The sequence below is a fragment of the Accipiter gentilis genome, chromosome 10 (genome assembly GCF_929443795.1).
Source record: "Accipiter gentilis chromosome 10, bAccGen1.1, whole genome shotgun sequence".
Classification (NCBI taxonomy): Eukaryota; Metazoa; Chordata; class Aves; order Accipitriformes; family Accipitridae; genus Astur; species Astur gentilis.
The window spans coordinates 40,739,114-40,756,711 of record NC_064889.1 but is presented as its reverse complement, the minus strand read 5'-3'; the positions used below and the strand labels follow the sequence as shown (position 1 = coordinate 40,756,711).

Genomic DNA, 17,598 nt, shown 5'->3' with positions numbered 1-17,598 from the left:
ACGCCTCTTCCGCTTCCGGCGTCAGCGCAGCGCGGCCGGAAGTGCAGGCCCCCGGAGCGGAGCCGCCATCATGGCCGACAAGATGGACATGTCCCTGGACGATATCATTAAGCTCAACCGGAGCCAGCGCGGGGCCGGCCGGGGCGGCGGCCGGGGCGGCCGGGGCCGGGGCGGCGCCACCCGCGGGGGCGGGCCCGGCCGGGGCGGCGTGGGAGCCGGGCGAGCGGGAGGCGGCGGCCCCGTGCGGAACAGGCCGGTGATGGCCCGGGGCGGCGGCAGGAACCGGCCCGCGCCCTACAGCCGGGTACGGAGCGCGGCCGGGGCGGGCGGGGAGCGCGGCCATCCGCGGGGCCCGGCGGCGCGGCGGGGGCCCGGAACCGGGGCCGGAGCCGGCGCGGGCGGCGGCGGCGGGACGGGACGAGACGGGGCGGCGGGGGGCGGGCCCGCCGGGCGGCCCTTTGTCCGCTCCCGGCGGGGCGGGCGGCGTGGCCGGCGGTGCCCCGGCGACGGTCAGCGAGGTCCTGGTCTCGTTGCAGCCGAAGCAGCTCCCCGAGAAGTGGCAGCACGACCTGTTCGACAGCGGCTTTGGGGCGGGGGCCGGCGTGGAGACCGGCGGGAAGCTGCTCGTCTCGAACCTGGACTTCGGCGTCTCGGATGCGGACATCCAGGTAGTGGTCCCGCTGGGTGCACGGGGGGCGATCGCGGCGGGGTTTAATTCATAGCGTCGGGGTCGGGCGTGCCGGGCGCCCGCGGGAGCTCCGCGGGTCTCGCTGCCCTTCCGCGCCCGCGGTGGGAGGGCCCCGAGTAAATTAGCTCGGCATTGGCGATGGTGTTTGCGCCGTGAGTGTCGGTCCTGCGTGGGTCTGGTAAGCCCGAGGGGGCTGCGGTTTGGAAGACACCCTTTCCCACAGAGCGGTGGCTAATTGCATTGTAAGTGGCTCTGCCACAGCGCACGTGAGGAAAAGTGCTGCCCAGGGGCTGGATCCAGCTGTGGCTGCAGAATTTAGCATAAATTGCGTAAACTCTTTAAGGTCTGTGTAACTGCAGAAATTCCGTACCCGCACTGCACGTACACCTGCGTGCTCTGTTTTTGTGGGACCTGTTTGCACAGCTTTGTTAAAGTCATGTTTTGTTGAGTGTCGAGGTGTTCCTGTGGACACATCCTTCGCTGTAACTGGGAAGGCTTATCTATGAGGGAGAGCGTGCTCCTCTGCATGGCAGCGTCTATGGTACCTGGTGCATTAAATCTTCTGAGTTACCTGTCAGGATCATATCCCTTGTTTTGGTTGTGCTTTTGGGTAAGAACCTGCAGGATTCTTTCAGTCAGGCTTACTGTGTGATCTGTCCCTGTGGCTGTGCAGGTTGGAGGGGTTGAGGCGTGGTGCTCCCGCCCAGCTGTGGGGGCTCTGTCATGAGCGGGTTGTGCAGAAATAAACATTTGCAAATAGCAGGTGCGTCCCCGCTGGAGGCTTGGCTGGCTCAGTCACGCTGCAAAGCGATTCCTTTTACATTGGCTTCTGGTCCTCGCGTCCTCACCAAGGAAAAACAAACAACTACTTTTATGTTTTCTTCATTGGTTAATTCATTGCAGTTACGCCACGTGCCAGTCTGGCTGTGCCTGGGGAGCTGGAAGTGAGCTTTTTCAGGTCACCTAGTTACTGGGTAATGTGCAGAAAACTACCTCTTTTCCTCGTGTTAGTTCAGATTTGGTTTAAATAAGTTTCTTCTTTGTTGTAGTCGGGCCCCAATGTGTAAAATGTGGCTCTGTGAAGACACCTCAGTTTGGCCAGCTCCTGTGCTTCCTGTGGCGCGGAATCATGGGGATTCACCTTTTCCGCTGCTGCCTTGGGCTGCGGCATGGATGAACATCCACCTATGGTTTATTTAGCAGCAAAGCTGACTTAACGGCTTTGCACCTGTTTTGTTACTACCCATCCCATAATTTAGCGCTGCCTCAGATGAGGCGATTGCTTTCCTTGTTTCTATGCTAATCGCGTCATTAATGTGGTACAGTGCAGCTCGGAGGTGTACGGGCTGGAAGGAGCCTCCAATGAGTGCTGCTCTCGGAGGTGTCGCTCCCCAAGCGAGCGGTCGCTGCTGCTTGGGAGGAACCTGTGTTCTCTGCAGTGCAAAGAGAAGCTGACTCTGGAGGAGGGGCTGAGCACAGCCTCACCTGTGGTGCGCCCTGCTCCAGAAAGCTTCTATTGAGTGCCCTGTAATGTTTGCCTCGGGTGAATGACTACAAGGGAGGAGCTGGCCTGCAGCTCTGCCTGGAGTGCTGTTTGCTTGGGAAGTGGAAGAACGCATATAGTGCCCCGTCAGATGCTTGGGCAGTAACTCACAGGGACAGCAGCGTGGCAGTCAGGCCTTGCAGCAGGTACTGTAGCAGGCGGCCTGTCCCTTGGGGCACCTGGCAGCTCAGGGGTAGATGTTGAGCTTTTGAGGCACGGGCTATAGCAGAAACTCACAAAGGCGACCTGTCCTTGTTGACTTCCTAAGTGTAGCATCTGTAAAACAAAATGGGTGGCTCCGTTGCTGCCTCTTCATTTCCATCCTTTGTGACCGTGAATTACATACTTCAGTACAGGGCTTTTCCTCATCTCGGTTTTTGGGGTATAATCCTAATGGGCTGTGTTTTTAAATTGCACCTGGACTAGTAAAAATTTAAGGAGTTTAAAAAAAAAATAAAAAATCCAGCACAATGAAACTGTGACCATCTTATGAATCCCTGCGTTCATACAGGTTGTTCTTCCTCTGTGAAATGGATTAGGTTCTGGATTATTTTTAAGTAGTCGCCCCATTGACTCAGCCTCAACAAAAACACCTACAGTTTCCCTGGGAAAAGAAGCAGGTTGGCATTCCTTGGGTCCACTCCTCTGGCTGTAAATGTGCACCCTGCAAGTGGTGAATATGAAGTCCTGCTTGTTTTTCCCACCTGTGGCAACTTTCTGAAGTCCTTCTGATGGGCTTGTGCTCCCCTCTTTCATTGGTGTTTTGTCTGAGTTGTCAGTGATGTTCTGAAAAGCGCCTGTGATTGCTGAGAGCAGTTGTGTATGGGGAACTGCGGCGCTGTCTCTTGGCTGTGTGGTGTTTGCAGTGCTGTTGGATGTGTACGCTCTTCTCCCTCTTTTTCTCAGGAGCTCTTTGCAGAGTTTGGGACCTTGAAGAAGGCAGCCGTGCACTATGACAGATCTGGCCGCAGTCTAGGGACAGCAGATGTGCATTTCGAAAGGAAGGCAGACGCTCTGAAAGCGATGAAGCAGTACAATGGAGTCCCCTTGGACGGTGAGTCTGCGTGGCCGTCTCCATAGTGCGTTTCGCTGTCTGGAGCAGCCCGCGCGCCTGTGTCCCGCACACAGGCTCATGGGCTGCTCTTCCTCCAGGACGCCCCATGAACATTCAGCTGGTCACGTCACAGATCGACACACAGAGGAGACCAGCACAGAGGTGAGATGCCATACGGCCGCGGGAGTCGCTCTGCCCGGTCAGCGCGGGGTGGGAACGTGCCTGGCTCCTGTCTGTGTAGGAAGCATGGATCCGTCTCCTGTTTGGCAAACTTCTGCGTGCCTGTTTGGGTTAACTGGAACGCACTAAAACAGTTGCTCTTTAAAAATCACAGTGTAAACAGAGGTGGCATGACCAGAAACCGTGGTGGTTCAGGAGGATTTGGTGGTGGAGGAGGCAACAGGCGAGGTACTCGTGGTGGGAACAGAGGGAGAGGCAGAGGAGCTGGGAGAACTTCCAAACAGCAGCTCTCCGCAGAAGAACTAGATGCACAGCTGGATGCTTACAATGCCAGGGTAAGTGCTGCTCAGGCGCTGTCCGCAGGTTCCCCACGGCATCTCGTTCTGGGAAACATTGGCAGCCCGGAGCCGGCAGGAAACAGAAAGTGTTTTCCGGGTCACTGGACTAAAGTGGTCTCCCTCTAAAGCCAAGCAGTGCCTTGGTCCAGTAGTTGGCTTTACTTTCCAGAACGCTTTGGCAACTGCTGTTACTGGTTGCCAAGAAACAGCCCCTTGTCCAGCTCCATGGCTCGCTGGGGCCAGTGTGGGGCAGCCTCTTGTGCAGCTGGAACAGCTGTGATGAGCAGTAGCTGTGTAACAAAACCCACAGAGAATGGGCTGGAAAAAGGAAAAACAAAAAGGAAAAAAAAATGTGTGAAATAACTACATGGGATGCTGATGGAGGAAGGGTTGGCGATGCTGATGGCTGATACGAGTCCGTAACACACAGAGCCATGCACGTTGTCTGCTGCCTTCAGAACTAGCTCAGATGTCTCTGTGCTGCAGCCAGGTTAAAATCTCAGTAGAGAACTGAGCTCACGTGTGTACGTGAGTCAGTGTTGTAGGAGTGGGATAAAATCGAGGCAAGAGTGTGGAAGAAGTGGGATGAGCAGAATTCCAGAAAAAATTGTCTGGTGTTTTAGAGCAGCCTTCTCTGGCCTCGGGGATGCGTAAATAGTGTTATTTTGCAAGGACTTGGCCGGGGGTGGGGGAGCACAGCAGGGCAGTTGGCTGTCGTGCCTCAGGGCACCACGGTGGCTCAGCTGGGCCCCGGCACTGCCGGACGCTCCCGGGCCAGCGCCTGAACGAGCCGGGTCTGGAACCCGCCATCCCCGTCCGGCAGCGCCGGGGCCTTGCGGTGGTTTGCCAGGGCCGGAGTGCCTCCGCAGGGGTGGGCAAGCGGGGCGCGCGGTGACGGCTCCTCTCCTCTCTTCCAGATGGACACCAGCTAAAGCGGTGGGCGGCGGGTACAGGGAAGGACTCCGATCTCGCTCCACGCTCCCCGGCGGGGGCTGCCGCCGTGGCTACTAATACCGAGGATGGGATTTGTTTTACTTTTACGTTCTGGGATAGGTTTTAAACTCCTGTAAAGGTTTTTTTTAATTCTGAAGCAGACCTGTTTTGTACCGAGTTATTTTTGGGATAAATTTTACTGGTTGCCTGTTGGGCCGAGGTGGCTTTTTCACCTTTGCCGTAATAAAATAGAACCGTGTCTAGAGCTGTGGACGCTTGCCCGCCGCGCCGCGCCCGGCCCCGCCCCGCCCCGCCCTGCCCGGCCCGCGCGCGCCTTCCCGCGCCCCGCCCCGCGGCGCTCTACCCGTCCGGCCCAACTCCATCGTTCATCCCGCCAGCGTGCGCGTACCCCGCCCCCCCGCCTTTGGGCCAATCAGCGCGCGGGGTCGCGACCGGAAGTGATGCGTGGGGCTCAGCGTCGTATAACGGGAAGTGACGGGCGTGTCCCGGAAGTGCGGGGGCGCGCGGGCGGCTGGGCGGATCCCGGCGGCGTTGTCACCGCAGCGCGGAGAGCGAGCAGGGCCGGTAGGGCGGGGCCGGGCCGCGGTGGGGCAGGGGAGCGCCGGGGACCGGGCCGCGGCGGCGGGCGGCTCTCTGGGGGCGGCGGGGGGCGGGGGTCAGATCGCGGGGCCGCGCCTCCGCCCCGCCGGGGCCTGGCCGGGCTCGGCCGCCCCGCTGGCTCTGGGGCGCGGCCGAGGTGCGGGAGCGTGGGCCCGGAGTGCCCTCGCACGGCCCGCTGAGGGCCCGGGGGAAGCCGCCGTCCCCGGCCGGCGCCGTCCCGGAGCGGAGCGGAGCTCTCGCGGCACCGAGGCCCGCGGTTAGGGCGAAACACGGGCGGTTCGGGTCGGCTCGTGCTCCCCGGAGGAGCCGGGGCTGCTCTGAGCCCTCCCCTCGGGTTTCTCTCGTTGCCTGGGCCGCGGTGAAAGGAACGCTGGGTCCTTTTGGCCTCCCAGGGCGCTGGGGGCTGCAAGCGCTCTGGTTTGTCTCAAACAGATTTTCCATAAATGGTTTCTAGTTACGAAACGAGGAACTTGGAAGCAGCTTCCTCAGAGTGGATTTCCTTCCGTGTTAGAGTAATTAAAGAGCCCGTCTTATCCCCCTTAATGCTGTCAGCAGGGTGCACGTTACAGAAGCAGGGGCAACGTGCATAAAGGCTGCAGCTTGGCTCCTGCAGGCTATGGTGTCGGTTCTCCCACTTCCTTTACAGCCGTGCCGGAAGGATGGCGATGTCTTCCCTGGCTCCACGGCTCTTTGCAACAAGTCTGAAAGTCCTAACTTCTTTTTCTTAAGCCAGTAAGAACTCCTAGTCACGCAAAGTGGCTACATAGCTGCCTTGAGGGTTTCAGCTCTAGTCCAGAGTGCTTTGCTGCTCTGGTTGTCCAAGCATTCTTCCAGCGTGGGTATTTTTCTCCCGTAACTGCTGAGCAGAGATGGTTTTGTTGTAGTGTTCCACCGTGGGGACGAGAGGCAATGCGTACGGATGGGTCACGCTCTTGGGGGTGTCCACGGCTGCAGCGCCGGGGTCGCTGCACAGACGGCGGTTGCAGCCAGACTGCAGCCCATTTACCCACATAACTTGTTTGCATCCTGGGTGTAGGACTGCGAGAGTTTTTTAAACTTCTGAAGTTGTGAGTGTATGGAACTGTCTGCTCACGCCTTTGGTTTTGCTCTTGACAGTTAATGCCTTGTAGGTGAACTGCAAGCCAGGGTTATATCACAGGCAAAAAAAATTAAAAAATCCTACATCTCCAAACTGCTCAGTCCCTGAAAGGCAGGGGACTGTTTCCAGAGTCCTTCATCCCAGAGCTGTGAGCCAATGGCAGGGATCAGGTGAGACGAGAATTCCCTGGGACACTCTTACAAAGCAACCAGTGCAGTGGCATTATCGTTATCTGGATGTCCCCTTGCCTCCGAATTACGAGTGGTGTCAGAGGGCAGCACTCGGCCTCCGGAAGTGTCAGTGAGTCACCAGTTCCTCCTTTGCTGCTGATGTGCCCACCCGCTCCCCTGCTGCTGCCCTGGGAACTGTCTGAGCTCCGTTTATTTCTGATTCAGCCTCCTGAGCTGCCATTGTACGTGCAGAGCAGCAGCACAGCTTGAGCCGGTTTAAGCAGTTCTGGCTCCCTGTCCTTACAGTGTAGCAGGGTTTGTAGCTGCATAGTGAACCGGATCAGCGAACTGATCTGGCTGGAAAATAGCCCTGCAGAAACGGTTATTAACTGGATCAGATTCCAACCGAGTTTGCCCTGTGGCTGCACAAGCCTTCCCCTGCGCCACGAGGGAAGAAGGAAGGGTGGGGACTGCTCGAATTGGCACTGCTGCGTGTCCACGGCTGCGCTGTGGTCCAATGGACGTCTGAAGCCAATTAGCTCATCATAGTTACCTCTGGCTAACTCTGGTTTCGCCAGTGCCGTGGGATCTTGATCCCGGGGTATGAAGAAGTTGCTGTTTACCGCTGTCTGCTTGAAAACAAATAGGGTCATGTTCCTAGCAGTTTTTCTGTCTGGCAGAAGGTGGAGCTCTTGCATTCACTGCTGCTAGCTCCTCGGTTCTGAGCGAAAAATGCTGAGAATCCAGGAGAAGCTGCTGACTTGAGGAAGCAATGATGGCAGCTGAGTGCAAATTCCCAGGTGGGAAGCGATTCAGCCTCCTGCTGTCTTCTGCAGGCTTCTGTGACCTGCAAGGATCTGAGAAGCACCCAGGGCTGCTTCCCTAGAAGTCTCTCCACGGCTAAGGAGCCCGCCTCCTGTAATCTGCTTGTGAGGGCTGGGAGTCCCCTTCCCTGCCAGCCGTGGCAGAGCTGACACTGGGTCTGTGCCTCTTGTAGAGCAGCAGGCCTCTCAGAAGCCGCAGAGGCACTAGCTCTAGCGTTCTGCAAGTCGGCTGAGTTTTAAGAGCCAGAGAGCCACTGTGTGGAGGTGCTGAGCAGGGCACCCGAGCATCTTCTGAGTGTCAAAAAGAGCTGAAGAGGAATTTCCTTCCAAACACCTCAGAGCAATGTCTGAGGTTTGAGGTCTTGAGCTCCTGCAAGGCAGCTGTGCTCAGCTGCAAGTCAGCAGTGTAGCGGGAAGGCTTTCATTAAGGAGCTGAGCCCTTTGAAGGACTATCTTGCAGGTCCCTTCTTCTCTGTGTATTGGTACGTGCTTGCTGCAGGTCTTGGCACGGCATAGATGGGATACACAAGTGCAGTTCTCTCATGGCAGTTCACATGCAATCAAGTCCCTTGGCTTCATTTTGTCTGGCAATGTCATGGCTGGTCTTTCACATGCCTAAAAAAGCTCTGGTTTACTAATCCTGAGCTGTAATAAATGCTTTGTCCAAGAAGTCTGAAGGGTGAGGTTGAGGCCCTCATAAAAGTTTTGATGCCATGAGGAGTCTCCTTCCTCTCTGGCTGCATGTTTGGAGAAGTAGCCAAGGCGCTGTGACCCATGGTGATGAAATGCAGTGCTCTGTGTGGAAGGGGGCGGCCGGCCGCCCACAGCCTGGCCCCCGCCAGCTCTGTCGCAGAGTGTCTCAACCCTTGCATCTGGCTGGGGTGGAGGAGCCCGCTCCTCTTGGGAGCGCTGCAGCAGTGGCTTTGGTGCAGCCTGGTCAGAGATGTTCTTCTGACTGCTGTTCCTGGGGAAGCCTGTTGGAAGAGAGGAAGTGATATTTCTCCAGGGCTTCCTCAGAGAGCTGAACCCTGGCCTGGCCTGAGCTGCTGGTTGGAGTAGTGCTTTGTGTTGGTCTGAGGAGCCATTTTTGGTGTCTGGTGGGCTTCTGTTGTTTTAGAGATCCTGTGAGGACTGGGGTGGTTCTTGATTAATCCGTGTGGTGGTGTGCATGGTTGTTTCTTTAGCCCTGGATCACAGGATTAAGACTAGAGGCATAGGAACACAACCGAAGAGCTTTTTCATTTTGGTTTTGTTTTTTTTTTTTCTTCTGTGCCTTCTACAGCATGGTTGTTGCTAAATATCTGTTTGTGGGAAGGGTAACCCTGACAGAGTTGATGAAGACTGAGTGCTGTTGATGTGTGGGAGGAAACTGTTGCCCTGTCTGTTACATCTGGAGGTTGGTTATCGATGGCTATATACGTGGGTGAGACCAAACTAATGCATTTCTTAACTGATCAGGATAGGATACCTGATCCTGGAAATCGGCTGCTATTTCAGCTGCTAGAAATCAGTACTGTTTAATGCTAAGGCTGTTCCTGTGTGGAGTGCAGCGATCTTCCAGACCTGACCCTGCTGTCTGGAGCTGCGCTGTGGTTGGCACATGCTCTGTTCACCTTGCAGTGCTGATCCTTCGCTGCATGCACAATGCTGGGTTTGGCGAGCTTTGTTTGCTCGAGGAGAGGCTGTGCTACAGCTCCTGTGGCCTGTCACTTGCAGGTACTGATGAGGCCGTTTGTTAGAAGTTTTGTCTCTGCTTGGTCTGAAAATTAGAAGGTGGTATACACCTGTGGATACTAATGCCGTGGAAAGGGACCTGGCACCATCAGGGATGTGCACGTGGGTATCTGTTTGTTATATTCAGGCTTTCAAAGAGGACTCAATCGCAGGGAGTTTGGGAGTCAACAGAAGTCAGTGACTGGGGACTTTAGTTCTTTACAGCTCTCACTGGAAGTCCGTCACTTCCATTTCCTGAAAGCTACAGGCTTCTTAGGAGAGAGGTCCAGGAGTTCTTCAGCATAGGGAGAGAGAATGACCTGTAGTGCCTGGGAGGTGAAATCTAGCCCGGAGGCGAGGCAGAGGACTGCAGTAAGGGGATCAAGCAGTAGAACTGATGCTTGAGTGAGTATTTGCTCAACACTTCTGAGAGTCTGCAAGGCTGGAGGCTTTTTTGGTCAGGAGCACAAAGGAAGTGACTGGGTTTGATACGGAGATACCAGGGTGAGATCTAGCCAGTTGTTCATGTATGACATGAGATTAAATGGCCTTTTGAATACAAATTTTCACGACATTCAGTGCCAGGATATTGGAGGATACCATGCAGAAGGGCCAGCTGTTTGTTGTAAAGTGTAGGGGTCAGTACCAGCAGTTGTTGGGAGTAGTAAGTGCGAAGGTACAATGGGACAAACTCCCCTACGCAGACACACTTGTGCCACGCAGGGCCAAAGCCCTTGTAATAACCCCAAAGTATCACATCATCCTCCCACCTTTGTCTGGTGATAAATCTTAGTCAAGCTTTAACACCCAGAAACACCAGTTGCATCCATTGCAAGTACCCTACCCCCAGGACACCCCGAGAGCCGTGCCAGCCTTTCTGGGGAAGCGCTGCCAGCCCAGGACAAGCCAGCACGTCTGTTCCCAGGTTTGACAGCGGGCCAGGAGTGGGTCCCCACCAAGGGCCTGGCTGCAGGTCCACCTCAGCACCGGCTCCCTGGGAGCTGGGGCCAGCACCTCACCCAAGAGTCCTGGCGGCAGGTAGGCTGGTCAGCGGTTCTCCTTCCCCCTTACTTTTCTCTCTCCTCTGCGCATTTCCTGATAGGTCTGCTGTAGTCTTCTTTTCTGGTAGAGATGTGCAAAATTTCATTTTGTGTGTCTGATCTGTCTCCTTTGCCCTGTTTCCCAATAAAACATTCATAATATTTATGGCTAAAAATATTAGTGGAGCCCAGGTGGTACCTCTGCTGTTCTGCTGTTACATCCTTGCCAAGCTCGAACTGGATGTGGAGTCAGACTGGCTCCAGCATCTGCAGAACTTGCCTTGTGTCACTATAAAATGTGCTCTATAAACCATGTGTGGTTAGTGTCAGCGCTGAGGTCTTTCTTTCCCCCTCTGGGTGGCACGTTGGGTAGAAATGGAATAACTGAACTATGTGCTATTACATCAGCTAGCTCGAAGACGAAAAGAATGGATGATGGTTAGCTTATTTAGCGTAACCTGTATGAGAAGCTTTAGGTGCTTGTAGATCATAATTAAGTCTGTATTTAAGTACTTTGTATGTGTTTGTTGTACTTGTAGCAAATGTAGTAGTTCTTGATTTATTTGGAAACTAGATCCCAGAGCAGTGAATGCAGTTCCGCAGTCTGCTGCGAGTCGTGCGTGCTAGCACAGAGCTCCAGGCGGGAATATTGAACAGAATGTGGGAGTGCCAGATAATGACAGAAACACTTGGATCCACCAGCAGTTCATTTGTGAAAGATTTTGCTTGTACACAAAGCCTTTCAAAAGCTGTCACTGAAAGAGTTTTTCTAGTCTTTGGAGAGTCCAAGTTGATATTTGTTGTCGGATGACCCTTAGGACAGCACACTCTGTGGAACATCAGGAATTACTGAGGATGTCATGGGCTTTAACTGAGGTTTTTAATGGGGTGTTGGCATCACCTTTCACCAGCCCTCAGTGTGCAGCTGGGTGTTTCCTGGTTAGAGTCTTGGCCAGCCAGTCCAAACTCCGCACGTGTTTTTAATCCATTATCTGTTTCACTGGCCGTGTGTGACACAGATTTTTAAAAAGGACTGAGCATGAGATCAGCTGAGCCAGGTGTCTCCTTCCACTCCTCCGAGGCACCAGCACCTGACGCAGAGCAGATTGATCTGATTGAGTTATAAACTGTGAGATCTAGATTGCAGCAGAGGCTCCTGGCATTTGTGCCAGTGGTGGGGCAGAGGCCTATTCTTAGCTGGAATCGTGTGTTGTAGAGAGCAGAACTGAACTGGGTTTATTCTGGGCTCAGGTTTATTATGAGCGAAAGCCTCACCCGGCTGATCTTGTGGAAGAGAGCATTTTCTCTATGGCCTTGGATATTTACCTGTTCCTGCTTATGAGTAAAGCACTGAGGTTCAATTTTTCCTTTCTTGTGTGGGCCTCCATGGGCTGAGTATGAGACCTGGGCTATGGAGGGGTCTGCAGAGTCTGTGGGCTCTGAACCCTTGGCAAGGTTGTGTCCCCTGAAGACCCATGAGGACAGCCTGTGAGAGGCCCACATGAGAGAGGGAGCCTGTGGAGTCATGGCGGAGCAGTTCTGGGGAAGCCTGGTTGGTGCTGATGGGCTGTGGTGCTGATGGGCTGTGGTGCTGTGCAGGAGCCATGCTGGTGGAGTAGGCAGATGCAGTTACACTTCTCCTCCCCACTTCAGTGTAACTCGTGTGTGTGAGGATGGCAGAGCAGGAGCCGACAGCAGAGCAGCTGGCCCAGATTGCAGCTGAAAATGAGGAAGATGAACACTCCGTCAACTATAAGCCACCTGCCCAGAAGAGCATCCAGGAGATCCAGGAGCTGGACAAGGATGATGAGAGCCTGCGCAAGTACAAGGAGGCACTGCTTGGTGCTGTCACCGTGACTGCAGGTGAGCCCTAGGACATGGCTATGCCTCAACCAAGCCAGAGCTCCATCAGTCACCTCCAGCCTCATCCCTGCTCCTGCCTGGGAGCTGTTCTCCTCCCAGTTCTTTGTGCTTCAGCTGGAGCTCAGCCAGGAGCATAAAGGCCTGTTTCTACACTCCCCTGGGCTGATCTCTGGCCCTTGGAATAAGGCACAGGGACTGAGGGGTGGCACGCTCTGCCTTTAGAGGGGGATGCTCTTGGGGAGACTGTGGGCTGGGCCTGACACAGCAGGGAGCCCATACCTTCACTGAGGGGGATGTTGTTCTCACTGGTTTTCTTGCTCTTTCAAGAAGTGCCCTGGAAGGAAAAGGAGTTGTGTTGGTTGGTGTCAGGGATGGGTGTTTAACAGCCTTTTTGCTTGTTTTCTAGATCCCAATGCTCCAAATGTGGTGGTGACCAAGCTGACTTTGGTCTGCGCTACTGCTCCTGGCCCTCTGGAGCTGGACCTGACAGGTGAGCTTCTTGCCCTTCTCCCAGGTCAAAGCTGGCTTGGTGTGGAGCCTCGCAGAAGGCCCCACAGGAGCACGGCTGGTGTGGTGGCCAAGCCCTCCTATGCCTGAATGCCCCTGTGCTGGATGCAGGGTAAGGTGCCTGGGCCCCCGGAGGGTTCTGTGCTCTGAGCCCGGCAGCTGTGTCCCCCGTCGCAGCAGAAGGCCCTTCTGCTTCCACTCCCTTGCCAGCCCTAGTTTTTTAGAGGTGTGAGCTGCCGGCTGGGGGAGCCAGCTGTCCTCCAGCCTGCACAGTGGCACTAATGGCAGCTTTGAGATGGTGACAGCCTCGGAGCAAACATCTACAAAGGAACATTCCTGAATCAACTGCATTGCTGCACTGCAGTGTCCTTTGGCAGGGCATCGCTCACCCACCTCAGGTAGCATGGGCAGTCCAGCAAGGAGGGTCCTGTCATGCAAAAACAAAAGGATGAACTGTGTGCTGTCCAGGCAGTAAGGGTCATCCCCTGCTACTGCAGATACTGTCCTGATCACCTCTTGCGACTTAAATTCGCCCCAGAGCACTATACAAAGGGAGTCTGAGCAACCCTATCCCTTCTTTGTAGGTGACCTGGAGAGCTTCAAGAAGCAAGCATTTGTGCTGAAGGAGGGTGTGGAATACCGGATAAAAATCTCCTTTAGGGTAAGAATTCAGATCTGAAAGCTGAAGAACAAGTGGAACACCAGACTGCTGCAGTCCCAGCATAGTGCATGCCTGAGTCCCAAGAAGTGGTGTGGTGGAGGAAATTGTCTGCTACTGTGGGTGGGCTAGGCAGTGTGTCTCAGAGATGTCTTCTACAGTCCTTGCTTGTCTCCCTGCAGGTTAACAGGGAGATTGTGTCAGGGTTGAAGTACATTCAGCACACGTTCCGGAAAGGCGTGAAAAGTAAGTGCTTCTCTGTGACTGGGGTGCTGCTTTCTGTGAGGGCTTTCTGGCTCTTTCCGCTGCGGTGATGGGGGCTCGCCTGCTCGTGCCCCAACAGCTCATAATGGCAAGAGACGGTCTTCAGTGGTCTCTGTGCCGCTGAGCCTGTAGTGATGTGCAAAGGCTCCTGGGTCTGCTGCAGGGTGGCAGCCTGCAGTCCTGGCTGCACCTGCACCTCTGGGCTTGATGCATAATCCCTGCTGGAGTGTGGCAGTGAACAGGTCACTGCTGACAGCAGTGCTAGTGTGGGGGGAATGCTCCCGGCAGGAGGAGCTGTTCCTGGAGTGAACAGAGCTGTTAATGCAGGTGACATTCTTGTTCTCACAGCTCCTCTGTGGATTGTTGTAGCAGGAACAGACCTTTCGTTTGCTTTATAGCCTTGTCCCAAATGCAGGGGAGGCTCTTAGACAGCCTCCACGCACCTCTTTTTCTCCTTCTAGTTGACAAGACCGAATACATGGTTGGGAGCTATGGCCCCCGAGCAGAGGAGTACGAGTTTCTGACCCCCATGGAAGAAGCCCCTAAGGGTATGCTGGCCCGGGGCAGCTACAACATCAAATCCAAGTTCACAGATGATGATAAGACTGACCACCTGTCCTGGGAGTGGAACCTGACCATCAAGAAGGATTGGAAGGACTAGCCCTTCCCAAGGCCAAACCCCAGAGAGCGTGAATCAGACAGTGGCTACCGTAGAAATCCCCCCCTGTACCAAAGTGCTGACATTGGAACCCTCTTACCCTTCACCCCCTGTTATAATTTGACCAGAGAGCTCAGTTGTGTAATGTGCCCCCTCCCCAGAGAATCGCTGAGTGCATTGACCAAACCGTGCTGTCTGCATCTGGTCTCCAGCTGCCCGTCCCAGGGCCATGCTGTCCCAGCGCAGAGGTGGGAGTGCTTGCTCCCTCTCCAGGCCCTTTGCTGCTTCTCACCTGCCTTTATTCGGGTAGGTGCTGAAGGGGAGAGACTCCTATGTTCTGTGTAGGATCCTCTGCTTGGCTTTCCTGTGCACAGCTCAGGGTAGCTACTGCCTCCAAGTAGCTGAAGAACTTTGATGCCAGGCAGCTATTGAATCTGTTGGCTAAAATCATGTCCAGCCTGCCCCTTCCACCCCGTCAGTGTCCTGGGAACGCTGGCAGCTTCATTTGTGGATGTTCCCTGTAACCATGATGCCTTAATGTGTAACATGTATCCTCTAGGGAGGGGGCCCTGCCCTTGTTACACTTTTTAAATGCCACCCACCCTCCCCCTGTTTGTTGGCATGGCACTCATCTTGGTCACGCCCCTCATGGGTTATTAGGAAAGATTCACAACTTCCCGCTTTGCTGCTGGTCCGTTCTTCACCCAAGACGGGACATCTCCAGAGGGGAGGGTGGTGTGATATCCTGGGTGACGCCTGGCCACCCCTCCTGGTGTCCAGAGAGCTGGCCTGGCAGGACCCCTGGCCCTGTTTGTGTAGAGCTCCAAACTCTCTGGCAGCCTCAGAGCCTCCGAGGCATAGAGGGGGTTGCAAGGCAGGTGGGTGCGGGAGTCACCAGTGTTGCCATCACCTCACACTTCTCATTGCAGCTGAGGTAGCTGCAAAGCACTGAAATTCCAGGACAGCACCTGCCCTCCTGGCTGTTTTGGGCTGAGGATGGACTAGTCTGTTTCTGCAGCTGCTCTCCTGATGCGATCAACAAAGAGCTTGCAATGGACAAGCATTCAGAAGCGGTTAATGCCTTATGTATCTGTTCTGCCTTTAAAATCTGTGCCTGGCCTGTCAGTATTTATTGCCTTGACACTCGACTCCCCTGCCCCGTGCCTGTAGCAGACCCCTGCAGCACGCCAGCCTGCCACCCACGGCTGCACTGACACGGCGTTCGGGGCGCAGGAGCCCTCGGGGGCTCGTGAACCCCTGAGGGCTGGGCAGGCACGTTCCAGCTCCACAGCCCTCTTATTTGGATCCTACCACGTTGAGGTCGTATTAGAACTGGGACCAAGTACATGTGGCTTTCTCGTAGCTACGTCTTTGCCTCTAACTCTCCCTTGCCCTGCCCCTAGAGAGATTTTTGTTAATTTGATTTGGTGCATATTGTCTGTAAATCCTAGACCCAGGTTAACAGGTTTGGAATCATCGTCTGCTTCTCCTTTTATGACAGTTAAATAAAATCTTTGAACTGACTGTCTGTTGTCTGTTCTGCTTCTGTTCTGGAACTTCCTGGTTCTGGGTCTTTGGCAGGAAGTGGCAGAACTTCTGTTCCACAGGTGATTTCTGCAAACACCTGGGGTGGGAGAAGACCAGAATCCCTGGGCCTGCTGAGTTGTGAAACAGGGGATCTGGGACAGCCCTTGCCAGAGGAGAAAAGGCAAGAGGCCCTCGTTGCACTGTGTCCGTTGCTGCTCTTGGGGGTTTGTCTTCAAGATCTGTCCCTTGCTGTTCACTCTGTTCTGCATGCCCTGCAGTATGAGGGATGAGATGGGCGTGAGGAAGTGAAAATAGTGGGTCTCGGAGGTAGTGAAGTTGGAGGTGGGGGGTGTCTCCTGACAGCTGAGGAGCAGGTGGGTTCCAAGCCTCTGGCCTGCCTGCGTTGTGCCTACTCCAGCTGCAAGTATGAAGTGAAATTCCTGCACAGCCAGAAGAATGAGGGAGGCAGAGGCAGAACAGAATCCAGGAGAGGCTATGTGTGATAAGAGCCTGCGGATGTTTACAGAGCATGTGGCATGTTTGTGTTAAGGATAAGAAAAGTGTCGCCGGGAAAAGCTCTTCACAGAATCTACAGCACTAGAGAAGCTGTAGAGGAGACAGCTCGGCCCTGCTCATGGTCTAGAAGACTCACGATGGTAATGGAGAACTTGGAATGCAAGAGGGAAACTACTGAGCTAACACCTTTCTCCTTGGATCCAGGAAAGCTGCTGCGCTTGCAGATGCCACAGCTAAAGGAGAAAGTGCAAGAAAGTGCAAGGCCTGAAGTGAAGCACCCTCAGCCAGGCAGAAGCCGCCTGCCCACCCCGGCAAGGAGCAGGCGTGTGGCCGGCGCCTGCCAGAGCCTGCTCCAGAAGGCACGATTCGCTTGTGCTGCTCCCAGCTGCAAGCTGCACCCAGCCGCCTGCCCCCGCAGCATGGGGACAGGAAGGGCAGAGCCAAAGCAGGAGCTCAGAGCAGGCGTCACCCTCTGTCATGTCGGTTAGAGCGAGCCCAGACGTGCTGATAAAGTGAACAAAGGCCCTCCTTGTGCTGGCCCCCAACAGCCACTCTGTGGGCAGTTAGTGTCAGGGTGAGAATCCTGTCTGATGCAATCTCCAGCTCTTTGGCAAGTCTTGCCAAACTCTGGACGTTGGCGTTTCTGTTAGATCGTTAGCGCGATGGTGGGATGCCCGGGGAGGGGTACACAGGACGGCTGTGACTTGCTGTGACTCCAGGGACCTAAGGGCTGCAGTGGTGATTCACTGCCTGTGTTTTCTCCTGAACGTGGTCCCTGCTGCAGGGTAACAGGCTGGGCTCTCCCGCCTGGCAGCCGAGCCCAGGAGCACACACAAGCACCAGCAGCCCAAGGGATGCGCAGCTCTGGTCACGGGCTGGGCAGGACTCGGTGGTGGCATGGGCTGGATGATTCTCACTAGTTGTGGCTTCCAAGGAAAAGCCTCAGCCTCTTCTGGGAGATGCACCTCATGAACCCTGGGCCAAAGATTGCCCAAGAGCAGTCTGGGCTGCTTTTCTAGTCAGGTGCCTATTTGTGCTGCAGTAGCTCAGTCTGACACAGCAGCTGCCTCGAAGCATCAGAACTCCAGCTCTGCGAGCGTGGCAGCTTTCACCTGCGTCTACCAAAAAGCAGCCAGGGAGAACTGAGGCTGAGGAGGAAGGGAGAACTTGTGAATTAATGTCTTGCAGTGCTGAGGAGCCCTGGGTGTGGGCCTGGGCCAGCTGTGCTGGCAGCTGGTAGGTGTAGAAGTAAAGTGACACACCACCCCAGCAGGGAGCAAGACACCAGAGGCGACATGCTGCTGCCATAGTGCGCAGGTGGTGCCCTATCTGTACAGCTTTTCTTTGGCAGACACTGCCATGCAGGGATATTTAAAGGGATTTAAAGAAAAAAAAAAAAAAA

General features: G+C 55.1%; 2 protein-coding genes across 3 annotated transcripts; both read left to right on the top strand.

Annotated features, from left to right (window-relative positions):
- Nucleotides 1–28: 28 nt before the first annotated feature.
- Nucleotides 29–11,942, top strand: ALYREF (Aly/REF export factor). Of its 2 annotated transcripts, none has more exons than XM_049812211.1 (6): nucleotides 29–304; nucleotides 537–668; nucleotides 3,138–3,285; nucleotides 3,384–3,447; nucleotides 3,620–3,800; nucleotides 11,857–11,942. In XM_049812211.1, exons 1-6 carry the CDS (start codon nucleotides 71–73, stop codon nucleotides 11,872–11,874), a joined length of 777 nt encoding a protein of 258 aa, XP_049668168.1. In that variant the 5' UTR covers nucleotides 29–70; the 3' UTR covers nucleotides 11,875–11,942. The 2 variants fall into 2 exon arrangements, with proteins under 2 accessions (XP_049668168.1, XP_049668169.1); XM_049812212.1 differs by lacking the exon at nucleotides 11,857–11,942 and adding an exon at nucleotides 4,721–5,001 and having other exon boundaries at nucleotides 31–304.
- ARHGDIA (Rho GDP dissociation inhibitor alpha) lies at nucleotides 11,877–15,677 on the top strand. The gene is made up of 5 exons (XM_049812213.1): nucleotides 11,877–12,066; nucleotides 12,473–12,556; nucleotides 13,158–13,234; nucleotides 13,414–13,477; nucleotides 13,957–15,677. The coding sequence occupies exons 1-5, from the start codon at nucleotides 11,877–11,879 to the stop codon at nucleotides 14,154–14,156; spliced, it is 615 nt and encodes a 204-aa protein (XP_049668170.1). The 3' UTR covers nucleotides 14,157–15,677.
- Nucleotides 15,678–17,598: the final 1,921 nt, after the last annotated feature.